The 27,206-nt window shown below is 46.2% G+C and overlaps 1 protein-coding gene across 4 annotated transcripts in view; it reads right to left on the minus strand.

Annotated features, from left to right (window-relative positions):
- CERS3 (ceramide synthase 3) overlaps window positions 1-27,206 on the minus strand; it is a 59,240-nt gene that overhangs the window by 24,802 nt on the left and 7,232 nt on the right. For all 4 annotated transcript variants that reach the window (XM_036355665.1, XM_036355664.1, XM_036355663.1 and 1 more), the window contains 4 exons: window positions 27,045-27,139; window positions 13,566-13,739; window positions 6,583-6,697; window positions 1,442-1,560 (listed from right to left, as the gene is read on the minus strand). In XM_036355665.1, coding sequence (XP_036211558.1) covers window positions 1,442-1,560; window positions 6,583-6,697; window positions 13,566-13,738 — 407 coding nt within the window. In that variant the 5' untranslated portion in view covers window position 13,739; window positions 27,045-27,139. The remainder of the gene's footprint in view (window positions 1-1,441; window positions 1,561-6,582; window positions 6,698-13,565; window positions 13,740-27,044; window positions 27,140-27,206) is intronic.

Here is a 27,206-nt window from a genome sequence, read left to right on the forward strand (position 1 = left end):
ATCAAATCATTTCTTTTATCTCCATTTAATTCCCAGTAACAAGGTTTCTATGTGGCCCGACCTTTTAGTATTGCCTTGGAAAAGCATATTTTCAAAGATTACCTTTTTGTCATGATGGAGAAAGACCTAGAAATTAAGAGACTTAAAAAGACACAACCCAACTGTAAGGCATGGGTCTTATTTAGATCCTGATTCGAATAAACTAAACTGTCGAGGAGATCTGAGTCAGGTAAGGAAAAAATGAACACACTGAATATTTGCTATTATGAAATAAATTGTTTAAGGTATGACACTGGTATTGCAATTATGTTTAAAGTTACTGTGGTATGTATCTTTTAGAGATATGTATTAAAATACTTACTAATGAAATTATACGACGTCTGAAATTTACTTCAGAAGTGATCTTCAGCCATAATTGAAGGAAAGCAGTCAAAAGGTAGCAACTTTTAGGTATAAGATCAGGAAGCGCCAGTGATATGATATATAATATGGTGACTATACTTAACACTACTGTATGGAATATTTGGAAGTTTCTGAGAGTAGATCCTAAAAGTTCTCCTCACAAGGAAAATACTTTCTTTTTCCTTTTTCTCTCCATGAAATGAAGGATATAAACTAAACCCGCGGCAGTCATTTCACCATATATGTAAGCCAAGTCATTATACTGTATGCGTAGCTGTATACAGTGCTGTATGTCACTATATCTCAGTAAAAGTAAAAAAATCAACCCACAAAAATATCTGTGATGGGAGGAGTGGGCGGAGCAGAGGTGACACAGGATGGCCCGGTTGAGAGCTATTAGGGTTGGTGATGGAGACATGGCATACCCTATTCATTATGCCAATCTTTTTTCTACAATTTGTATGTTGATAGCGTTGCAGAGTAAATTCTTTTAATTACGGCTATTTTAGCTAATGACTGCTGAAGCAACAACGGAATATTAAAAATGACATTTGTTCCTTCCATTTGTATAATGCCTCACAGAGCTTTCATCAACCCGCCCACACATATTAAGAAAGAGGAATATGGGTATGTTCCCACTGTGGAGCTGAGACACTGGGGTTTTCCCAGGTCACACAGCCAAGCACTAAAAGGATGGTGTACAGGTCTGGAGAACATGGTCACATAAGTTGAACAACAGCTTGTCTTCCAGGATTGTTTCGATAGAGAAAAAAATAGGGTTCACCCGGCCAGCGCGGTTCAGTGGTTGAGCATTGAACTAGGAACCAGGAGGTCGCGGTTCGATTCCCAGTCAGGGCACATGCCTGGGTTGCGGGCTTGATCCCTAGTAGGGGACGTGCAGGAGGCAGCTGATCAGTGATTCTCTCTCATCATTGATGTTTCTCTCTCTCTCCCTCTCCCTTCCTCTTTGAAATCAATAAAAATATAAATATTTTTTTTAAAATTGTAGCACTTCAGAAGCTGGGACTGTCCTTCTTACCAAGCCTCCTGGAATTTCTTCATCCTGCAAGGCCTGTCCTGATTCCGCCGACCCCGAAACCATCTTTCAACCTGGCGCTCCGTCAGGTTGCACTTCTTTGCCAGGCCGTAAACATCATCCTGAAAGGGATGAAACGAGTGAGTGAGTGATGAAGAGCAGGTTCAGACCGGCAGGCAGTCAAGAAACAGTGCGATTGGATTACGAGAGCTGGTGCACTGGAGAGGAGAGCGACTCAGCTTTCGAACTCGAGCCAGAGAATTTACCTCTTTTGTTTATGGATCACACACACACACACACACACACACACACACACACACACACACACCATGCCCCCCAAAGCCATAGAGAATGTTAGTACCCCACAACTCTTAAGTTACAGAGAGAGATCAATTCTCCGTAAGTTAGTAGCAACACATCTATATGTTCAGGCTGCATAGCGAGCGAGCTCGTTCAGCCCAACGTTATTCGCGCGTCCTCGGGACCAGGCAGAGGAGTAGCTTCACGTGCCGATCCAACCCAATCTCTTCATGTTTCCGGTGAGGAAACTGGAACACAGAGTTTAAGTAAATGCGAGACGGAAAGCCAGTAGCCAAGTGAGGACTAGAACTTGGGCTGCTGCATATTCTGTGACTTTACATGGTCGAACAGCTCCCGAAGACAACGCAGGAGCAGCTCGCACAGGTGCTGGCTGTCACTCTCACACTGAATCAGATGCAGAGCCTAATTCAAACCGAGCTGAAAGAATTCCAATCATCAAAGCAGTGCTGGCAGCATATAAAAATGATGGCTGCTTCTCTTCTGGGCAGAAGCTGCAGGCTATGACTGAACATTGGGCCCGATATGGATAATGGATTAGCTCTGAGGTCACAGACCTGAAGCTCTCACAGGCTAGGCCAGAAACAGAAGTGACTGAGCCGATCGGGTCTGTGTCAGAGTCGCATTCTCTCCACACCAGCTGTGTGAGAAACCCACTCTACTCTCCACTTCCACAAGGAAATAAGCTTCTTTTTTTTTTTTAAGCACTAGCTTTCTTGATCTTTCATTTTCCAATGTGAGTGCAAGAAATACTCCCGGCTGGTGAGGCTCAGTGGTTAAGCATCGACCCAAGAACCAAAAGGTGGCGGTTCGATTCCCCGTCAAGGCACATGCCTGGGTTGTGGGCTCGATCCCCAGTAAAGGGCGTGCAGGAGGCAGCTGATCAATGACTCTGTCATCACTGATGTTTCTGTTTCTATCTCTCTCTCTCTCTCTCTCCCTTCCTCTCTCTCTAAAATCAATTTTTTAAAAAAACATAAAAAATAATTCAATCCTCAGGAGGAGAACCCTGTGAGATCAGCAATGTTATCATCATGTTCAATTCACAGAGGGGGAAACTGAGGCACAGAGTGGCTCATCTGCCCAGCTCCACGCCCCGCCTGCAGCAGAGCCATGGTCTACACCAGTGATGGCGAACCTTCTGCGCTCGGCGTGCCAGCATTTTGAAAAACCCTAACTTAACTCTGGTGCCGTGTCACATATAGAAATTTTTTGATATTTGCAACCATAGTAAAACAAAGACTTCTATTTTTGATATTTATTTTATATATTTAAATGCCATTTAACAAAGAAAAATCAACCAAAAAAATGAGTTCGTGTGTCACCTCTGACACGCGTGTCATAGGTTCGCCATCACTGGTCTAGGCCGCAGTCTGTCCTCACAGCCTGTGTGTTTAGCTCCGACGCCAGAAGAGCCTCGGGGAGAAGCAGCGTGGCCGGGAGGAGAGGCCTGCGTGGGGGCCAGGAGACCCGGCTCCTCCCCTACCAGCCAACCCTCCAGGAGAGCGGAGGATGGCCCCACCTCTTTGGCTCTCACGTGCTCGCCTGTGACACCAGCAGAACGAGAGAGTGCTTTGCTCTGAAAAGTCTGAATCTAAGGCTGAGACAGGCGAGCAAACTGCAATCCCTTCATGAACCTCAGTGAGTGGCTTTCTGTCCGTCTCTCGGGGCCACGTGCTCATCAGAGCTGCTCCAAGCGACACACTTGCTTTCCCTGCATCAGTTCTCGCTGCGGCTTCTGGGGGGGTGGGGGGGGAATGGGCTAGACCAGGGGTGGGCAAACTTTTTGACTCCAGGGCCACAATGGGTTCTTAAACTGGACCGGAGGGCCGGAACAAAAGCATGGATGGAGTGTTTGTGTGAACTAATATAAATTCACAGTAAACATCATTACATAAAAGGGTACGGTCTTTTTTTTTTTTAATTTTATTCATTTCAAACAGGCCGGATCTGGCCCGTGGGCCGTAGTTTGCCTAAGGCTGGGCTAGACCCTAAATTCTGCTGTTGCTCCATTTTATCAATAGCAGAATAATTGATCTGTTGGCCAGGGCCGTTGGGCTGTTACCAGGGCTCACTCCCAATACATCTTGAAGTTATTACTGAGATATATATAGAGAGACGTAAACATATGCATAAATAATGAACTCGCAGCTGCACATACACAGCCCCAAAAGAATGGTGCGAAATCATAGCGCAGAACCTCATGGGAAGCGGATGTGCACAGCGTTTGGGGCCTCATCAATACCATGTTGTATACCCTCCTGTGCTAACCAGCCGGAGTCGGCGCTGTGCACACTGAATACTTCTGCTTCTATCGAGGCCGCAGAGAACAGCTGCAGGAGCACCCTCAGCTCCACGCACTCAGCTGTGTCAGGGAGTCATGTGTTGTCCACATGTGTCACCGCTGCGGTTTCTGCCGTGACAGCTTGGGAAAACTTCCTTAGAGGTAATACCCAGATCTCGAAGCAGCACAATTTTGGGGTGTTTTTTTTTAGTTCTCCCAGCAACGTGTCTTACCTAAGCCAAATTTATGGCTATGTGTATGACAAAATACAGACAAAATGCTATTGGTATGACCCCGGCCAAGTTACTATGGGAGGTATAACGAGATTATTTTGTTTCCACATCTGAGATCACTAGGAAGTCATGTACCTCGCCTTCCCCTATGATTTCCTGTCTTCCCACGTTCCAGTGCTTTTAATGTATGGGCACTTTTTGGACAACTTGTTATCTTGATCTGCTTTGCAAATATTGCCTCGATCTTGTAATCCACAAGCAATAGAAGTTAGAAATCTTAATTATTTTCCTTCATTTTTCTTCTTGGTTTGAGGGTGATGCAAATGTCCACACTGTGTGTGACCTGAGTTACAACAAGTACTCCAGGTGTCCCAGCCTCTGAAACACACTTTCAATATTCTATTCACAGGGAAAGAAGACACGTGGGCATCACGGGAACAGTGCTGGACGGGGGAGGGGGGGGGGCAGGGGCCAGGTTCCCGCTCCAGATTCAGCCAAGGTCACTCAGCTACACGACCTTGGACATCCCATTTCTTCCTATGAGGCCTTAGCTTCCTCACCTGGGTCATGAAGAAAAGGACGACCTAATCCCTAAAACAATCAGGGGGCGTGCAGGAGGCAGCCGATCAATGAATTTCTCTCATCGATGCTGTTTCCATATATATAAGAATCTAGACCTGCCGGGACACTATCGTTTTTAAACTATCAGATTAAAAACTTCTTCTCTGGTACATAAACATGTAGTACACTACATTTCGAGGACATCCTGCATCGTGTAAAGAATTTTGACTCTTAAAAATTCTACCTCTAGGGAGCAGGCAGGGGCACAACAGATTTCTGTGTGTGTTGAGGCCTTGGATAAAATAAAGTGTCCTTCACACAAAAGCCACCACAATGGACAGGTTCATAAAGAATGAATATTGATGGTGCCACAATCATCAAAATTGTCAGCTACGGGCTCCTTTATCTTCATAGTGATCTTTTTTTAAGCAGTAAATATTGTCTATATCCTACCATTAAAAATGAAATTTTGATCTTTATACTCAAGTTATGGCATTAATTATAAGTGTTCAACATAAGAGTTGTACACAATAGTCCAGCTATTCACATTTGTTATTTTATAACTAGTGGCCCAGTGCATGAATTCATGCACATTGAAAGGAAATTAATTAGAATAGTTTAATATCACTATTTGCCCTTTCTCTATAACGGAAGTGTCAACTAAATTCACAATCAACAATGACAGATCAAAACACATGCATGTGATTAGCGCCAGTGAGAGCTTTATATACATAGAAAAATTTGCTTAATTAGACCTGCTTTCTGATTTAGCTAAACTTTTTCCAAGCCCACTGAAGCACCCCAACTTCTCTTTCAGGTAATTGTCAGCAACACAGCAGTAAATATCAACACGAAGCAGGTTATTATTGTAGATCACGCAGGGAGAACAAAGGGTAAAATATTTAACTGCAGCAGTGTCTGACTATATTCTGCACAGTGACAAAACTGAAGTCATTTTCAAGGTCCACCATTTCTTACTTTTCAGTCGGGTCAAGTTTCTAAGCTTTCTAAATCTGAGTTTTCCAGCTAATGAAATGAAAATAGGATTCCACTGAGTCTCCTATCTACCTACTCCAAGACTTCTGCGAGGATCAAATGAGATGAGGCACGGGAAAATGCTTCACAGACATTTGGTTAAAGTGTGAAATTTTTGCACCTGGCTATGAAGCAAGTCGTGTTCCTGGGCTGAAGAAACTGCAAGGATGCTAATTGTCGCTAGAGAGAGAAGACTGGGCGTTGCTATGTGACGTCATTGCCCAGCGCCCACAGCAACTGTTTCTGGGCTGGGCTGGGCTGTGGACCGCATGTTGCGCCATGGCGTCTCAGCAGCGTCGGCTGCGATTTGGTGGGGTGTCGCTCTGGGGTCATGGCGGGGCCTCTGTCCCACTTGGGGGAAGCCAAGTGTTGCTTTGTGGGCTCCAGGTCTGCGGTGCCGTTTCTCTGTAAATGGCCAGTGCACGTCATGATAGCTACTGCATTGAGTGTCTGCCCCTGGTATTCAGTGCGCATCATAGTACCGGATGGATGGACACTTAGCATATTAGCCTTTTATATATATAGATATTTATTTGCCATTTTATACTATGCTTGGAATGCTATAAAACCTATCAATAGAGAAAAAATTCAAATGGACCAAACCATTCGCCAGTTAACTGGAACCAATTTCTTGCACAGACGAGGGAAGCTCCAGATGACAGAAACATTATGAAAGAAGGTGTTAAAATCCCCCAAAAAGAATGTGAACTTACTTCAGATGGTTTGCTCGTAGAGCGTTTGTAAAAAGTCTCTAAGACCGCGTTCGGTATAACCTTCCGAACTTCCTCTTTAATACCGAAAGTCTTTGCGAGAGGTGTGGCGACAAATCTACAAACAAATGAAAGACAGTTCAAACTCTGATAATGAAGGCACAATGACACCAGAGAACTCAGGTGGCGACTTTGGATTCCAAATGAAAGCTCAGTCACTGGTTCGTGTTGTCAATGGATTACCCACGGCCGACAGCTATCTGCCTTAAGTTCAAGGAGAACAAATTTGGAAACCTTTTATGCAAGCAGTATCTTGAAAAATAAAATACCGGCACAGTTCCCTAAAGTCCATTTTATGTAAATTCAGATATATTCATACAAAAGAGCCAGGAATTCGGATAAGCCATCCACTTAGAGCTTTCTTAAGATTCCCAGAGATTAAAATAAATATTTTGAGATTAAAAGTTTTATTTGGTGATATTATCTTACAGAAATTACTATGTTCCTTTTTAAAGTTCTAACTTGAGAAAATGTCATACTCTTGGGTAAAGGTCTAAGAATGCGGTTGCTGGGTGGTGCACCAAGTATGTTATTTAACTTTATGAGAAACTGGCACACTGTTTGCTGAAGTGGTTGTACCATTTTTGCATCCCATCCAATAACGTGCCAGAATTCCAGTTACTCCCTATTCCTGCCAACAGCTGGTATTGCCAGTCTTTTTTTTTCTTTTTGTTTTTTTTTAATATATTTTTATTGATTTCAGAGAAGAAGGGAGAGGGAGAGAGATAGAAATATCAATAATCACAGAGAATCATCGATCAGCTGCCTCCTGCACGCCCCCTACTGGGAATGGAGCCTGCAACCCGGGCATGTGCCCTGATCAAGAATCAAACCGTCACCTTCTGGTTCATGGATTGACGCTCAATCACTGAGCCACGCTGGCTGGGCTACTATTCAGTGATTTTGTTTTTTTTTTTTAAAGAAAATTTACCAAGTTGTGCACTCGTCACCATGAGTCAGCTTTAGAATATTTTCTTCACCCCGATATGACTCCTCATGCATGTTTACTGTTAATCCCTGTTTTCTCTCACCACTACCCTGTCTTTCAATCACTGATTTGTCTTTAGAGTTTGACTTTTCTGGATACTAAATACAATGTACTCATACAACATGTGGTTGCTCATGTCTGGCTTCCTTCACCTGGCCTAGTGGTTTTCAGGTCCATCCAGTTTTTGGATGTGTTCAGAGTTCATTCCTTTTTCTTGTTCTCTAATAATCTATTATACAGAAATACAAACATTAATAACGTCTTCTGAAGAGCAGATACTTTAGCTATTTACCAAAAGGAAAAAAGCATATACCCACACAAATCCTCGTACTCACATGTTCACAGCAGCTTTATCTGTAACAGCCAAAAAGTGGAAATGGCCACATTTCCATCAACTAGCTAGAGGACAGATTAACTGTGGTGTAGCCATACACTGAGACTGCTCAGCAATGACAAGGAATCACTGTACGTACATATAATAACGTCAGCAAACATCTCAAACCACTGTGCTAAGTAAAAACAAGTCAGACACAAAAGATTATAATCCATAGGATTCCATTTATAGGAAATCCAGGAAAGGCAAAATTATATGGACAGAAGCATGTCAGTGATTGCCAGGAGCTAGTATTTAGGGAAGAGGCTAACTAAACGGGGTACTGGGAAGTTTTGGGGCTGATAAAAATCTCCGAAGTCATAACTGTGGTGATGGTTACATGACTGTATACATTTGTCAAAATGCATCAAATTTTGGATGAACTTTTGTTATATAAATCATATCTCAATAAAACTAATTTTTTACAAATAATAATAGATCCCAATTCTTCCTTCAGTTCTAACAAAGGCTCCATCTTCTGCCAGGTCCATCTATGCTTATACTTACTGCGGAGTTTCTGTGTTTGATGAAATGCTGGAAGTTCTGGTTATGAATGATCACTTAGCCCTTCAATTCATTTTTTTTACAACCATAGGAGTTGAATAAAAATCTCCTAGGATAATCTGATAAAATGTACAAACCAGTCCAACTTCCAGATGGACTAAGCGCTCCTGGAAAGGGCCCATACGTGTCAGAGACAGAGGAACACGAACGAATGATGCGCCAGATGCACACAGAGCGGTGTGGCCACGTCACAAAGCACGGCGCCATCCTCAGAAAACGGAGCAGCAGAGGAAGGGCTCATCGCCGTGCCGCGTGTCAGCCAGCAATGCGGACAGTTTATGTTCACGCACGTGTTTCATGGGGTCATACAAACGAAAAGCCATCGACAAACGTGAAAACCCAGCAGGGAGGGGAATGGGACTGGGAGCTGAGGATAAACGGTAATTAGTGAAAAAGTTAATTCCAATCAATCAACCAAAAGAGGTCTTACTTGACACAGACAAAAGACAGCATGCCATGATTAGGGAAATATGATTAATTATCTCCCCCTTTGCACAAAAGGTCCAGATAAAACAAAAACTAATGTGTTCTTAAAACTAACAAAGTCTCAAAAAATATATCTGACAGGGTTTTGGATAAACAGTGGAATTGGTTCATTTATCCAACCTACAAGTGGAGAATTGTTACTGGAGAAGAAACTCATTGTTTTTACTAGAATAACACAGATACAAAACGGTTTAATACGGTAGTGTTCTCCATCAGAATCACTCAGTGCTATCTCCTCGAATGTTAGAAATGAGGAAATCAGAAAAAAATGAAAAAGCAAAGCAGAATTGAGCCAAGAAGACTTATGTGGTGAGGGAATACAGCCAATCTCAAAGCCAGATGAGTGTAACATTCCCTCCGAAGGGTCATGTGAGAGTAAGTATGTGGATAAGTATACACAGTGGATAAACACACATCCATAGCATACTTGGTGATATGAGAAACATATCTATATTAATTTAAACAAGAGAAATACGGCCTTGTTTTTTTTAACATGTCCAGGCTTGCCTGAACTTGCACTTTATTGATATGGAGTAGAAAAAAGTCCAAGAGGAAAAAAAAAAACATCGTGGACTTCTGCTCCCATGTAAATGGTTCAGAGCGAGGTTAGCTGCCAGGAGAGGGTCTCTTAGGTTTGCTATTATTACAGAACCCAGCCTTCAGACGGCCCCATGCAGACACCCCAACGGCCCCCTCTTTACCTGGCACGGCCTGGGTTACCTGTGAGCCAAAAGCCTTGCAATCCCAGAGGTCCCCCCTCTTTTCAATACTATTTTATTGAACAAAAGGCAGGCAGGCCTAGGCAGATAGTAAGCAGATGAGGCTTAAATGCTTCCCCTAAACAGGAGCAATAGCCCACGGGCATGGGATCGCCTCCCGGCTCCTGAGGATCTGAAGGCTCTCTGGCCAGAGTTTGGTCAGGGGGTTTCATCTGAGAAAACAGAATACCGGGACCAAGGCAACTTCATAACACTGAAGTCTAAGGTGCCAATTTAGAGACCGCTGCAATGAGAACAGTAGTAATCTTTTTTTAAAACAATATATTTTTTTTTATTGATTTCAGAGAGGAAGGGAGAGGGAAAGAGAGAGAAACATCAATGATGAGAGAGAATCATGGATTGGCTGCCTCCTGCACGCCCCCTACTTGGGGTCAAGCCTGCAACCCGGGCATGTGCCCTGACAGGAATCCAACCCTGACCTCCTGGTTCCTAGGTAGATGCTCAACCACTGAGCCACACCGGCCGGGCTAGCAATCCTTCCTGAACTCCTGTAGACTGCTGCACCCACCCTTCCTTAAGGAATGATGGGGTTGCTGTCCCACGGTGCCCTGTGCTGCCGAGTAGACGTGATCAAGGTGGGGAATCCATTCACTGCACAACTAAGTGAAAGGAAAGCGATGACCTCTGGTTTTCCCAGCTCCACCCCTGCCTTGGACTATTCTGGGAACATAATTTACTCTGAGATAATATGTTTATTCCACAAGTGTTTAAATTTGAGTAGCTCAGATCCCTTTACATCACACTTGAGACACATAAATGCAGAGAGTCTGGATACACTAGTTAGAAACTGCAATTCCAGACACACACACATACACAGACACACACACACACACACACACACACACACACAAAATCAACCATAAGCCACAAGCTAACATTTGTAAGGAAAGGAAATCCTAAAATACAAGGCAAATGTCCGTCACTTTCACATGATCGACTTGTTTGTCCTTTACCAGCTCTGTCTCCACTTGGCTCTCTACAGCCAGAAAAGGGAGGGGCGCCACTTCCTGGTGTTCAGTGGCTCCTGGCTGGTACTACCGGGTAAAAATGAGCAGCCAAACCACCAGTCCTGGTCACAATTCCTAGGACAACAGAAGGAAGCCTACTCACGGTAAACACAGGATATGCTGAAACGCAGTGTCCAATTTACATGAATTTCTTTTTGTTGTTAATCCTCACCTGAGGATATTGTCCCATTGCTTTTTAGAGAGAGTGAAAGGGAGGGGGAGAGACAGAGAGAGAGAGAAACATCAATGTGAGAGAGACACATCGATTGGTTGCCTCCTGCACAGGCCCTGACCAGGGCTTGGGATCCAGCCTACAACCAAAGTATGTGCCCTTGACCAGAACTGAACCTGGACCTTTCAGTTTGCCAGCCGACAATCTAACCACTGACCCATACCAGCTAGGGCTACATGAATTTTTAAGAGAGTACAGAAAATTTCACATTTGCGATCATCCCTTGAGGCTATGTCTTCTGTATTCTTAAGAGATAATAATTTACTCTTTTTGACCATCAGGGGTAGTTCCTTGTGCAAGTCCAAGAAGTTATGGGGAAAATAAAAAACCAACAACCCTAAACCTCATGTTATAACAAGAGGGTTCAAGGCCCAATCTCCTCCTTCCATACTTCCTGTTTCACCTTGGCCGGGTCACGTACCTCTCATTTTCTCCACTGAGATGATACCATTAGTGATTTTATGTACCTCTTAAACTATAAGTTTCTATTCAAATTCAAGGTGTCAGTAATATTTTATTTATGATATAAGTGGTTTAATCTAATACAAACGATATAGAAGCCCTGGGAAAAAATATAACTTATTTTTCAAAAAGCATGCTTTTGGCCCTAACCGGTTTGGCTCAGTAGATAGAGCGTTGACCTGTGGACTGAAGGGTCCCAGGTTCGATTCCAGCCAAGGGCATGTACCTTGGTTGCGGGCACATCCCCAGTAGGCAGTGTGCAGGAGGCAGCTGATCAATGTTTCTCTCTCATCGATGTTTCTAACTCTCTATCCCTCTCCCTTCCTCTCTGTGAAAAATCAATAAAATATATATTTTTTTAAAAGCATGCTTTCATCCAGCTGGCGTGGCTCAGTGGTTGAACAGCGACCTATGAACCAGGAGGTCATGGGCTTGATCTCCAGTAGGGGATGTGCGGGAGGCAGCTGATCAAAGATTCTCATTGATGTTTCTATCTCTCTCCTTTCCCTTTCTCTCTGAAATCGAGATATATATATGCTTTTAAATATGCTTTCTCTCCCATGTTAACCTTTCCTTACTGCCAGTGCTTGAAGAGCGATGAGACGAGTAGAACACTCAGTGCTCTGCAGCGTCACAGAACAGAAGGAGCTCCGGGTGAGTTCCTGGGAGTTAAAGTTATAAAGGTGATGCTGACTTGACTCGGTCCCTTGAGAGGCAAGAAAAATGGTCCTGGGAATTAACAGAGGATTGGATTCCTTCCTAATTGTTGTTGGCGAGGCCAAGACCAAGACGAACAAGTTGGTCCCCCACAGCTGCGCTGCATTGGCAACCGAAAGAATTTTCTAGTTCTCTGTCCCGATCAAAACATAAAAAATGGAGCTGTCCACCCAAAAAGGTAGGAAATCTGCAATGCAAATAGGCAGAGGACCTGGGTGCCAGATGCGGAGAGCACCAGGCAAGTGAGGCTTCAGACCAGGGAGGAGTCATTGGCTGATGTGGTAGGTAGGGGCGAAACCCTACTTTATTTATGTGTGCATTCCTGGGAAATCCAAACATCTAGGAAAAAGCAGGATCCACTGTCAAAAAGGAGGCACCTTTTCAGCTGTTCTCAGCTGGGGTTTCGTGGTGCCTCCCAACAGCAAGCACATAGTGGGCCCACGGGAAGTTGCTGTTTGTACGGAAACCTTTGGGGCGGTCCCTGAAACAGAGCTGGTCAAACTAACGCTCGAGATAAGCACCCTGCAAATGGTTATGCACATATGATCTGCATTACGGTTAGTCTTGGACAACATGATCTTCATCAGATTTCGTCTTAAGTTTTTCCAACTCTTGACATTCAAATATTCTTTTTGCTCCAAAAAAATAATGTGCTAATAACAGGTTTTTGAAACAGAGACAGCTACAGAGATTACAAATGGACATTTATCTCCTGTTATCATGACACTAGTGCAGTTTTAATAAGAAGGCTGGAAGTAATATCTATTTAAATTAAGAGAAAGAAAAGAAGTTTGCTTTTCCTGACAAAGCAAATTTCTACTTTTTTCTTTGATTTCCTTATACCCTGGAAGGAAGGCCAGCTATTAAAGCTTTCAATAAACCTTTAAAATAAACGCTGCAATAAGGCAAGATGAAGTTTGCTCTTTAAGGAGCCATATTTGCTATTCTGTAGGCATTTGGAAATGATAATGCACCCTCTCAACACAGCTCTCTAGCACTGCCTTTCTGGGGTGCGTGTCCTTTGTCACAGACCTGCAGGGAACGTGAGCCGAGTTCCCACGCTGCCACTGGCACTGATAAGCTCTGTGATACTTAACCTCTCGGCCTCCACTGTCTCGCTGTGCAACTAAAGCACCTGTTTCTCATTTTACTTGTTCGGCTCCTAGATAACAGGTGGTGTGCACTGATTTCGTGCACGGCCTCCCAGGATCTGCACCTCCGAACAGCAGATTCTTCAAGGATCTTACCAGGACTCTCTTCTTCTACAGCTGGGACCAGGCAGGGGCATGGGAAGGAAAGACACACAAGCAATACTTACTTTTCAAAGAAATGCCGGATAATCAGCAAGCCGAAGGCATATGGGATGGTCATGTACAGATGAGAGGGTTTTACAAAGACGAGTCCATCGTGATCTTCGAGGTCTGACCACTTTATTGCTGGAGGGAGCCAGAATCTTTCCAACCAAAACCAGTCTTTAAATGTCTGAAACATTCTACAGAGACAGGAAAAGAACACATTAGATCTGCAAGACAAATAAAGCTGAGATAACAATGAGAACCTGGGCTCAAAATGCCTAAACCACACAGTTCTGGGATGGGGTGGGGTGGGGGAGAAGGTAACAACAGAATATTATTGCGCGATGGGTTGCACACCTCTTCATTGCAGTCAACAAGAACTGCTCTGCCTATACCGTCAGAACCATTTTGGCCGTGGTGGGCAAACTGAAGTTTAACACAGCACTGTTCATACTTTCTGTACAACATGTTACTCTTATGGGCAGGCACCTTCCTCTTGCATGATTCTATGGTATGAAAAATAACCTCTACAACTTTAACATGCCAAAGGTCAACACCACGAAAGCTCCAAATATGAGTAAATCTTCACTAGCGTCCTAAGAACTTCTCCAGCAGATACAGAACAAGCACATTTTACTTCATATTATAATTCGTTCCAATTAGTCCATGCCAACAAGTATTTCTTTAAGTATATTTTTCTTGATCTCAGAGAGGAAGGGAGAGGGAGAGAGAGAGAAACATCAATGATGAGAGAGAATCATGGATCGGCTGCCTCCTGCACGCCCCCTACTGGGGATCAAGCCTGCCACCCAGGGATGTGTCCTGACTGGGAATCAAACCATGATCTCCTGGTTCATAGCTTGACACTCAATCACTGAGACACACCAGCTGGGAAAGGTTTTTTTTTTTTTTTATGCTGTTATAATAATTGCTATATAAAAGTTTGCTCACTCCTAAAATATGATTCCAGGCAGGACAGGTGAATTTGTCCAATCAAATATAAATACTTGTTCATTTATATTCACTACAACATCGATAATTCAGTGAATAAATGAATAGCTAAACTTTATCGTTCTGATTAAAGAGTTAAATGAATAGCTTACGGTGATTATGTAGGAGTCGCTGCTCTGAATAATGCCCTGCGCACCACATGTGAGCAATGAATCAGGATGTGTTGAGAGCCATAGTAACTTCAATACCCAATAGCCAAACACATTGAAAGGGAAATAGACACGGAAAGAATTCAGAAGTTGAGGGTGGGCCCCTAATGCCGTTCAAATTGAGAAAATAAGGAAATCTTCATTATTCACTTTTTCTTCACGAGCTGCCACTGAACATCCATGGTTGCTGCTTCAAAAGAGTTAAAAACCAATGCAAAATGAACCCCAGCCCTGAACATGAGGACTAAAGTTATAGAACTAGTAGAAGATTCTAAAGGAGATCTCAGTGACCCTGGGTTAGGCCAGGGGTAGGGAACCTTTTCTCTGCCAAGGGCCATTTGGATATTTCTAACATCATTTGCTTAATATAATTCACTACTATAAATTTATGTTGCTAGGAAAACAGCTCCTAGATTTATTTAATTTTGAGTCCCTCCTGCAGTTGCCTTGGCAGGGCCAAACCAAATAACTTCTCGGGCCTTATCTGACCCGTGGGCCGAACGTTCCCCATCCCTGGGTTAGGCAAAGCCTTCTTGTGTAGGACACCAAAAGCAAAACGACAAATATAAAACAGGTAAGTTGGACTTCATCAAAATGAAAACCTCTCCTGTCGCACGGCCACAGGCCCCTGCCGCTGCCTCTGGCATCCGCTCGAGTCACCTTTCTGGCCCCCGCACACCGGAAGTGCCATGTGGGGGAAGCCAGCACCCGGCCCTCACAGTAGCAGGGAGATGATCTTTCCCACTGTCCAAGCCAGGGTGGACCGTTCCCCATCTGCTGGCGGCCGGCCTGGGATGCCTCGGCTTGGCCAGTTGGATGCTGTTCTCAGGACTCTTGAGTCTGGGGCCAACAGCGCTGTCCAGCGGCAGCAGCTACTAAAAAGTACAGCTGTCTCTCCGCCTGCTGGCCTTCCTGATCTCCTTGTTTCTAGTCATCCACGTCTGGCCCACCACCCTCCTTCCACGCTGTGAGTCACTGCCAATCAAGTCCGTTGTTTTGATGGTAAGAGGTGGACACGGTTGCCTACGACCAAGAGCACTGGCTGACACACCTAGTGTTCGTTTCCCCACCTTTTTTTAATATGTATCTTTTTTTTATTGATTTCTGAGAGGAAGGGAGAGGGAGAGAGAGCAACATCAATGATGAGAGAGAATCACTGATCCGCTGCCTCCTGCACGCCCCACACTGGGGATTGAGCATGTGCCTGGGACCGGGAATTGAACCATGACCTCCTGGTTCAGAGATCAATGCTCAACCACTGAGCCACCTAGTGTTTCCCAACCTTCTTGATTGAAACTGACAGCTCAGTTCAGCTGCCTGAACCTTACATTTAGCAGAAGTGCCTGGACTAGGATTTTCTCCTACAGGATACTGGAGAAGCAGGAACGCCCTGGGATAACTGAGGAGGGGCTGGCAGCCTGCAGCATCTGTCATTTCTCCCTGTTTAGCCTCTGATCTCATCTTGCTGACACAGGGTACCCATTTGTCCCTTTTCTTCTCTTCCTCCCCCATTCCTGACCCGGCTCTAAATTTCAAATCTGACAGTGGCCCTCATAGTTACTGCTAACTGAAGGCGTTTTGTTCTTGTCGTTCAGTGTAAAAGAGGCTGCGGCCTCCATGATACAGCCTCAGAAAGATGCTGGGTCGGGTGCAAAACCCATGACTGACACGGTGAGCGGAATGATACCTTCCTGCTATGTTAACTGTCTAAGTATTGCAATACTTCAACAATATCCAGATGGAGAAAGAATTAGAAAGGACTGAAATAGAGAGATACCTGCATTAAAAAAATCCATGGCCCAGCCGGCGTGGCCCAGTGGTTGACCGTCGACCCATGAATCAGGAGGTCACAGGTTCAATTCCTGCTCAGGGCTCATCCCCAGAAGGGGGCGTGCAGGAGGCAGCCGATCCATGATTCTCTCTGAGTATTGATGTTTCTATCACTCTCCTTTCCTCTCTCTCTAAAAATATATAAAAACATATATTTTTCCAAAAACCCACACATTACTGCTCTTTAAAAAAATCTGAGCCTTTGCAACAATGAATCTGTCGCTGGAGGGGGGGCGGGGGGGGGGCGGTTTCCTGTGACTCAGTCACTTTCTGGACAGTTTGACTCCCACATGCAACTTGCAGCCCATCTCTCATCTTCATTTCTTTGGCTGAACTCTAGGCCTTTCTGGCACCTGAAAAATTGTCAACTCAGTTAACAGCTCCTCAGTCTCTCTGCTTGGTATTCTCTTGGAAGCAGAGATTTATTCACTTCTTTTTTTCATCAGTTACTCAAACTTCCCTTTTCCCATCACTTGTACTTTTTATCAATATAAAAAATTTAAAGCTATTTTTAAAATATTGACAAGAAAAATGCTTGCATTGATTTCTCTCTATTTAGGGAAGTGTCAGTGACAGACGTGGCATCACGGCCCAGCTGTGTTTTCCCACCTGCTATTATTGTGAAATGTCTAAACCCTATTTTCAACGCCAGCTGCCAGTCGTCTGCAGGAAGACACTCTAACTCATGTAGGTTCTTCTGAGTCATTAGTTTCTGACCTCATGGATACAGAACCAAACAGGGGGAGGGAAGCCTGCTGAGCCACTTTCTCGGATGAACACCATTAAATCTGACCTTGGGAATGAAGAAAAAAACCCATCTGGGCCGCAAGTTGATCACTGTCTGAAGCAACATTTTTGTGAAGTACTAAAAATACAGCACTTGCCCGGCCAATTTGGCTCACTGGTTGAGTGTTGACCTAGGAACCAGGAGGTCACTGTTTGATTCCTGGTCAGGGCACATGCCCGGGTTGTGGGCTCCATCCCCAGTAGGGGACATGCAGGAGGCAGCTGATCCATGATTCTCTCTGATCACTGATGTTTCTATCTCTCTCTGTCTCTCCCTTTCTCTCTGAAATCAATAAAAAGATAAAATAAAAATACAGCACTTGAACTCTTGCTGAGGTAGGAGATTCTAGTTGGGCTGGGGCTTCCGGCATTTCTGGTGATTACCACATAACGCCAGCTGCAAATCCATCAGCTCAGAAGATAACGAACCTTACAGAACATCTCTCTTGGGTGGAGTGACAAGAAAATGTCTCTACAGAACAGAAAACGTCACTCAGACAGAGGACAGTGAGGAGAAATGAGAAGTTAAATAGACAAGTCAAATAGAAGTAAAGGTGTATGAAGGGAAGAGACATTCTAGAACCCATGTTCACAATACCTGAGGATGACATGGTTGGAGGGCGGGAGAGGAAGTGAGAGCTTTGGAGGTCGGGTGGCCAGACTACAGGGAGGCCAGGGTCTTCGGTAAAGAGAAGTCAAGCCTGGCCGGTGTGGCTCAGTGGTTAAGCATCGACCTATGAACTAGGAGGTCATGGTTTGATTCCCAACTTGGGACAAATGCCCTGGTTGCAGGTTTGATCCCCAGTGTGGGGCGCGCAGGAGGTGACCAATCAATGATGCTCTCTCATCATTTCTGTTTCTATCTCTTTCTCCCTCGTCCTCCCACTCTGAAAATTTTTTAAAAAGAGCGAGAGAGAGAGAGAGAGAGAGAGAGAGAGAGAGAAAAGTCAGCCCCAGAAGAGTGGGGACTTTGCCCGGTCTGCCCACTACTGCATGCCCAAAGCTTGCACACAGTAGACACTAACTAAGGATTTGCTGAATGAATGGATGGGAAACTTACTGGGGCTGAAAAATCAAGAAGAGATGTTATGGCCAAAAATGTTATCTAATTTAATTATCTACAAATAACTTCATTTTTTCACTTGCCAAACGATTTTTGAAACTTGGACCAGGGGTCAGGTAAACATGCTTATCTACATTGAGTCTGTTTGTGTTTTCTTTGAAACTAACTCTATGAACTTGGCCAAAAATACTGGTTATGCCTTTAAGATAAAACACGAAGGAAAGCAGGAGGCCCTACTTGCTTTCTGTCCACGGTGCAAGGACAGAGCCAAGTGTAATCCTACTGCTCAGAGCATCTCAAATCGGCCACTTCACATGGATGAGCCAATGCAAGCGCCAGAGCAACTCACCTCGGGAGCACATTAGTTATGATTCAGTTAGTGCATAAAAGCCTGGAAATGTGCAAAATCGGCAGTGGAAAAGCAAACACAACTGTACTTTGTGTAGAGAAGTGATTAACCTACAGCAAGATCAAAATAGCTTTAAGTAATTCGCTCATATTAAATTTTCCAATTTTATCAATATAAGCCTTGAAGAAATTCAGAACAGACTCAGAGACAAAAAAAAAAAAACAACAGAAAAACTCAGAGTATTTGCAACAAAAGCATGGTGTCACCTCAGAGATGTCACCGAGGGGTATCAGGATGTCCTCAGTATCCATTCATTCTGCCTTTTAGTCACAGGCCCTCACCCCCAAGTTTTACCAGGCTCATGGCTGCCCTGTCACGTGAGTCAACATTTCCCAACCTGCCTTGTGGCCACATGTGGCCATGTGGGGTTTGGGTCAGCGACACAAGCAAGGAATTGATTCGGGTAATCTCCCTAAAGACCAAGCTGCCTGTCCTGGTATCTGTCTGTCTTCTTTCCTGACAGCTGGAAAGGGGGGCGATACCTGGACTGTTACATGCAAGAGAAATAAACTTCTGCCCGACTGGCATGGCTCAGTGGTTGAGGGTCAACCTATGAACCAGGAGGTCACGGTTTGATTCCCGGTCAGGGCACATGCCTGGGCTATGGGCTCCATCCCCAATGTGGGGCGTGCAACAGCAGCTCATCAATGATTCTCATCATTGATGTTTCTCCCTCTCTTCCCTTTCCTCCCCCTCTCTCCCTTTCTCCCTTCTCTGAAATAAACACACGCGCGTGCGCGCGCACACACACACACACACACACGGAACACACACACACATACATGGAACACACACATACATGGAACACACACACATACATGGAACACACACATATACATGGAACACACACATACATGGAACACACATACATGGAACACACACACACATACATGGAACACACACACACACACACACCAAAACCTATAAATGAGAGAGACAGCTGCTCAGAGTGAGCCAGGGGGACCAGTCTGGAGCACCCGTGGAGGATAGGGGCCATTCACCCTTTTTGCCTGCTCTGTGAAATGGGCCTGGTCCCTTTACCTATTTCTCTTTGCCAGCAGAGGGTGGTAGAGAGGCACTGCGGAAGAAAGAAAGGTGCTTCTGGCCCTGGAGGGCTCCCAGTGAGGGCTCCCCCCACCCGCAGCAGCCAGCAGCTGCCACTGGCACCTCCCTCAGGAGTTTTGTGGCAGCTGACACTCCCACTGAACTGCTCTCCCAGCACCCAAGAGGGCAGATCTCCAGCAAGTTCCAGAGGGCTGGCTTCCAGCCAGTTCTGTGGATACCATAGCAACGAAGACTCTGCACCCTCTGCATCAGGAATCAGGGTCTGCACACCAGCCTGGAGGGTGGGGGTGGGAGGGGGGGGGGAGGGTCTTCCTTGGGGGCTCCACCAGCCCTACAGCTTCCTATAGCTGTGATTTCTGTGCTCTTCAGAGCTCCTCCTGGCCGGCGTTTTGTTACTCCGACCCTGATTGGACCAAGACTGCCCTGATGGAAAAATCCAACCATCTTGATGTGCCTACTCGAATACTAATTACCAAGAGCTAAAGTAATTCTGCACAAGTCAGAAAGGCCTCTGAAATTCCAACTCCAAGGGAGCGCCGTCTCCTTGCACCTCCCAGGGCTGTCTGCCTGCAGATTAGAGGAGGACTTGCCTGCCAGGGGGCTGTGCTTCTGCCTTTGGCTCCCACTGATTCTACAGCTTAAAAGGCCCCCAGGCCAACCATCGCTTTCTACGGGGGTGATACTTCTTCACCGCTAGCAAACATCATCGGCCTATTTTCCCAGCAAAACTAATAAACCCTTAACACGCCAACCAGGCACTTGGCATCTACATGGCCAAGTTCTCCTAAGGCAGGGCTCTCCCCTAGTGCTGTCCTCTCCGTGTGTGTCTTTTGGCCCCGTGAGAAAGTGTCACGGTGTGCCTCATCTGGGCTCCTCCCTGCAGCGGCCCATCCTAATGAGGACAATGTGGAGCCAGTGGAGTTTTCCTCTGGGAAACGCAGTTTGCTGCTGCGCGCAGAAGGAACCCCACGCGGCCAAGGCTCTCCTCCTCCGCCTCTCCCATGGTTTGGAGGCAGCTTCCCAAATACGTTTCTCAAGAGGCTGGTTTTTTAAAGTAAACGTTTACTATGCAAAAGCTAATAGCCGATTTGAAGTAAGGCAAGTCTGTTACCGACATAAAACTCATTCAGCCTCTTTACACACACAGACGCTAACCAGACACTAGAATCTTTTGGATTCTAGCAGTTTCAAAGGAAATAGGAAATATGCTTCCTGCCCAGCCGGCGTTACTCAATGGTTGAGGGTCGACCTGTGAACCAGGAGGTCACAGTTTGATTCACATGCCTGGGTTGTGGGCTGGATCCCCAATAGGGGGCGTGCAGGAGGCAGCCGATTGATGATTCTCTCTCATCATTGATGTTCCTAGCTCTCTCCCTCTCCCTTCCTCTTTGAAATCAATAAAATATATGCACTTTAAAAAATTTTTTAATAAAAAAAATGCTTCCTTAGTGACTGTAGACTTGGAGGTAATAAAGATAAGGCGGAAAATGCAGTTTAGGGAGGCAGGAGTCCCCAAAATGTAACTCGTCTGGGTGCCTCTTTGCCTGTTTGGAGACCCTGGCTTGTCTCTGCCCTGGGCAGTCAGTGACAGACTGCCAGGGCCCAGCGGAGGACCAGGAGGGAGGCAGGTGGCTGTGGAAGTTTCTGCAGGCTGATAACATGGGGAGGAACTGGAAGAAAAACAGGTCTGACTGCGACCAGAACATGGACCAAAGCCAAGCACAGACAGATCTGAGGAGAGTGCCATTCCCAGGGTTCAGAGGAAAGGAGCCCAGGACCACTGGGGGGAAATCCACGAGAAAGTGACCTGGGATTGAGAATGAATAATCTGCTTTCAAAGCTGGAATTCTCTTCCCCACCTGTGTGTTTTTAAGGTAACTTTAGCAGTCTAAAATGTACACTAATGCCTGGGTCACCAGGCAATGGTATTGTGATGCACAGAAATCTTAACCCAATTAGCAGCACGTCAGCACTTCCTTTCCAGGTGCTATTAAATAGTTTGCTCCCCTGCACCAAGTCATCCCATGCACGCTCTCCTCCCCTGCCTGGTGACTCACACATCTTGCTTCACAAATTACTCTGTTATTAGGCTCAGTCACAAGTGAGTAATGAATGCAAAAGCAAGGGAGTTGCGAACCTCTTTGCCAGTGACTCACAGAGGGGCCGAGGCGAGGCCCCAATTCCGACTCAAGTTTTCCCGTTTGAGCCTCAGAGATGGTTCCTGTCTGCGAGGCCCTCCCGCGCACCGATGAAGGGAGCTGCCGGAGCTTCCCTGTCACTTAGTCCCAGGTAAAAATGGTCCGTAAGATGCTATACAAATGGCAAACCCATAGTTGATGAATAAAATGAAAAATGAGAAAAAACACACCACCAATTCAGGGCTTCGCACGGCACCTCGGGTAGCGAGCTGCCTTTCAAACAGCTGAAACCCTCGAGAGAGACCTGCAGCTCTGGAGTCAGAAAGCCCGGGGTGCAGGCCACCCGGGAACTTCATAGCTAAGTGGTCTTGGGCAACTCAATCTCTCCGAATGTTATTGCCCACTTGTTGCTTATTCAACCTGCTGCAAACAGCTGCTGTAGGCACGTAAAAATATCTGAATGCAATGGAGTGCTGGGTCAATGTCACGTCCTAATATTATCTGACCATCCTAACCTTGCTGGGGATGTGAAAGAATCCATGTCAGCCTCGTTTAAATATGAGGTTAAATAATGAGTTTCAAAAGACTCCTCGAGAGAGAGAGCAATGGGCCACCCTCCACAGCCGCCTCCCTCCAAAACCTCCACAGGGCTTGCTGCTGGGGAAGCGCTAACTGGGTGATGGCACACAAATGGGCACACACAGTGCCAGCAGCAAACCCAGGGGCATGTCCTGGAGAGTTACTGCACAATGTTCTCTAGTTTCGACCTTCCCAAGATGAGATTCCCCCAAGGGGAACACCCAGACCTCCCCCCACAACATCCTGAGGTGGAATTCCCAGGACAGAACCTGTGGGAACCCAAGGCCTATTGGTTTATCAGGAATTAGGGTTTAGACCCAACCAGGGTGGCTCAAGGGCTGAGCGTCCATTTATGCACCAGGAAGTCACGGTTCAATTTCCAGTCAGGGCACATGCCCGGGTTGCTGGCTTAATCCCCAGAAGGAGGCGTGCAGGAGGCAGCCGATCCATGATTCTCTCTCATCATGGATGTTTCTCTCTCTCCTCTCTCCTTCTCCCCAACTCTCTCTCTCTCAAAATAAATAAAAACATATTTGTAAAATTTTAAAAAAAGGAATTAGGGTTTGGGACTCTGATTGCCCATCCTCTCCCATTTCCGGAGACATGACCTCACAGGAGAAGTGACTTCTAAGCGTTGACTATCTTGGCAGTTAAATAGGGGTAATGATTTTTCGTTCTGGTCAAGATTAAACAATGGCATGCGTCTACATCGCTTTGTAGAACGCCCGGCATATAGTCAATGCCCAGTAAGCTGTGCGTGTCAGAGCGGAGGTCACTGTTTGCACCTCTGTCAATGGCACCGGGGGGCCCTGAGCGGTGTGGAGGTGACTCAGGCCCCAGGTGGGTGAGGCGGCCACTTCTCAGAGGGACAAGGGCCACCTGCTCCCCTCGGGGCCAGCAGGATCTCTTCCACGACGGAACCCGTCTTGGGCAGCGTCTCCACAGGAGTCATTTTTTGGGAGTGGGACCCACACGAGGGCGTGGGGCCACAGCTTGTTCAGGAAGGAATTTGGAGCATCCATCTCCCTCACAGCTGGAGGGGGAGGACTCAGGGTTACTAAGGCGCACTGATGAAGCAAGCCCCGCATTTGAATGTTTTTAAATGCACGCTGATGTAATGTGTAAAGGCGGGGTTTCCTGTGGTGCCGCCTGCCGCCCCCACAGAGTAAAGTGCCCCTTGGAAAAGAGGGAGATGACAAACATGCCACTCATCCTCAGCGAGGGTGGGGTGAGTGGGTCTGAGAGCCCACAGGACAGGGCAGGGAGGTGGCGCAGGAGGGCAGAGAAACCGTCTCCATTCCACCTTCTCAGTGGCTTTCCTCTTTGGCTCTGAAAACATAAACAAAGCCTGAACAAATGGCCAGACTTCCCTCTGCCAGGACAGCCAGCACGGGCAGGGCAATGGCACCTGCTGCGGTTGTCGCCGCTCTCTCCCTCAGCCAGGCCAGCTGCTCCTCTGTCCACAGACACCAGCCCTTACTATTTCTTTAAAATATATTTTTATTGATTTCAGAGATGAAGGAAGAGGGAGAAAAAGAGAGAAACATCAGTGATGAGAGAGAATCACTGATTGGCTGTCCCCTGCACATCCCACACTGGGGATCGAGGCCACAGCCCAGGCATGTGCCCTTGAACAGGAATCGAACTGTGACCTCCTGGTTCACAGGCTGACGCTCAGCCACTGAGCCCCGCCGGCAGGGCAGCCCTTACTAGAGAAAATGGCCCAACAACTCTCAACACTGAGGAGAACTAGTCGTTCCTGTCCCGCCTCTCTCTAATGCAAGGAGCCCCTTAGAGGGAAAAACAAAAAAGTATAAGGCCAGATTTTTACCAGCATGGGGAGAGAGAGATACAGAAAGAGATACAGAGACAGAGAGATACAGGGTGTCTACAAAGTCTGGAACACAGAGAAAATGTTTCACTTATTCAAGATACCTTTTTTTGGATTAATGATGAAATCTATAGCTTCGAATGTAGAGATATTTTGTGTGCAAGAGTGTTTGCAAGAAAAAAATCTCGAGTCTATTGCATGAATACTCACATAAAAATAAAAAATTTCCCAGGTTTCCAGGCTTTCACACATCCATTCTTCCCAAAGGGGTGTCCTTACATGTCCGTCTGATGCATTTATAGGGTCCTCCTTTGGGTCTCTCTGATTTCTGCTCCCAGTGCAGACGAGCTGCTGGGAACTTGCGGAAACACTGCTCACACACAGCGCGGTCAGGTGGCACCTGGCACTGTCAGCTCCCTGCTCCCTGGGGAGGGGGCGCACAGGGGCCAAGCTTTCCGCGTCCTCCTCTATTGGCTGATTTGGGGTCTATAAAGTGCCTAAGTCGTCTTTCTGAACGGTCGTCTTCTTTATACCAAGACTTATTGGATATTTCCTCAAAATTTTTTCTGTCAAAAAATGCAGCTGGCAGAAGTGCTGCTGCGGATTATATGGATGCCGAGCCTGGACTGTGTGAATGAATCCAAACCATGTATGAGCCTGCGGGGGAGAGTAGGGGGGAGGGGGCTGGGCATACCCACTGGGAAGGGGACCAGCTCCATGTGCTGGGTGAGGGGGTTCATGTTCCTCTGTCACTCAGGTGAGTGACATGTAAATAGAAATGTCTTCAGGTTGATCTAAAAGAATGGAATGAGCTGAAAGAAAGTGAGCAAAAGGACCATATGATCTTCAACTCCAAATATCCCAGGTATAAGAAGTGTCTGAAATAGACATTAGAGAAACACCACTCTAAACCCGCGTGATTCTCTTAACAGATGCCAGGAGACCCCTCTGAGCCTCAGCGAGTCCTCTGTTCAGGGGGAGGGGGAGCCTGAACACTTCTCTTCCCCGCTGATGACAATGTTCTCAGTCCATTTCCTCCTGCAGGGGTATGAGGTGGGGATGTTACTCACCTCCCACCTTACGAAATCTAAGCAGCATCTACCTCGCCATGCGGTGAGGTGGGTGTTTGCGGGCGTGGTGGTGGAAGAGGGTCACATTTACATGTTCCATGCAATTCTGGATCGGCTCAGCCTCTGTCACCCATCATTATGACACCACCGAGTACCACCTGTGTGTGCCAAGGGCACTAACCTTGCCCAGGACTGCCCACCCTTCCCACCCGGCCTCGTTTACACAGGTGTCTATACAGAGGGGCACTGGGTTCTCGCTGAGCAGGACAGGATGGGGGCTGTGAGGAGGGGCAGGCTGAGGGCCAGGTGCCTCCGGATGTACTCTGGCCCTGGGCCCTGATAATGTGAGGGGTGGGCCTGTCCACAGGGCCTCAGAATAGATCTGCACCCCTAGAAGTCCCAGGAATTCTGGGAGCCAGGGGTCTGCTCAGGCTGTGCAGCCACGAGAGGGGCTGGTAGCATGACCAAGACAGAAATCCTCATGGACGCCTGACTGCATGGCTGAACCCTCCTCCACTCTGGCTTCCCGATGCTCCGGGCCCTCCTTACTCTTCACTGTTCACTCTCACCTGACCAGACAGCAGACGGGGAACTACGCTGGCAAAGCTTTGGGTAAGAAGGAGCAGGAATGTATAGGCTTGGTGATGAGCCCCTCTGAGCTCGCTACTGACCCAGTGGGAATTGGTTAGGCTGGAAGAGGGCGGACATGGGGCAGGCCCGCCGACCGTGTAAGCAAGAACCGTTGGTGCAGGAGAAAGTTGAAGACGTGTGACTCAGATGACCGGCGGCACTGACACACAGTTTTGCTGCTAAAAACTGAGAATAACTACACTACTTTTCCGCAGAATACAAAATGGATGATTAAAGTGGTAACAACTATAAAATAGATCCCAATTGACAGTTTCTTCCACGAGCGTGAACTCATTGAATCCTCACAAAGATAGGAGCTATGAATACCCTCGATTTACAAGTAAAGAATAAAATAGAGAGGGATCGAGTGACTTGCTCCGACTGACACAGAGCCACGTGCAAATAGAGGCATTGAGGGCAAAAGGCTCCTTCTCTTGCCATGACTCAATTCTGCGTCATCAAATCAACACTGGTGAGGTGCTCTGCGAGTCACTCTCCACCATGCACACCATCGACCGGGTGTGAGTGTCATCTGTGATGCTTTTGGGGAAAGGCGATTTTGGAAGTTCTCCCACGGGGAGAGACTAGAAGCTGGAGAATTACAGGACAGGGCCAGCCCTCCTTCCAAACTGAGCAGCAGGCTTTGGGGGTGGGAAGGAGGAAGGTAGGGGTGAGCCCCGAGCATGGAGGGTGAACGCCACCTAAGAGTGAGGCTTGTCACCGCCTGGTGAAGTCTTTCATGCAACAGCTCCCCTTTCTAAAGAAAAAGCTAGGAGCTACCGTATTTCACAGAGAATACTATGGTACTTGCCAAACACCACAGCTCCCCAGAATATGAAAAACAATACCACGTGATAAACTTTTGAGTTACAGCTGTTATTTTCCACCATTTCAATTAAAAGAAAACAGTAGAGGTAAAATAAAACGTAAATGATAATTACCTTGAGTGTATATGATAGCTCACTTCCAACGAATTCAGGTACAGTATAAATATACGTCTGTGTGTGTGTATATATATCAAAGTGTCACAGCATCCCTGCAGAAGCAGAAAAGGGCAAGTAATTAGTAGACTATACAATTATATCCATAGGTTTCCTTCTAAC

Source organism: Myotis myotis, unplaced genomic scaffold (assembly GCF_014108235.1).
Source record: "Myotis myotis isolate mMyoMyo1 unplaced genomic scaffold, mMyoMyo1.p scaffold_m19_p_23, whole genome shotgun sequence".
In the NCBI taxonomy this organism is placed as follows: domain Eukaryota; kingdom Metazoa; phylum Chordata; class Mammalia; order Chiroptera; family Vespertilionidae; genus Myotis; species Myotis myotis.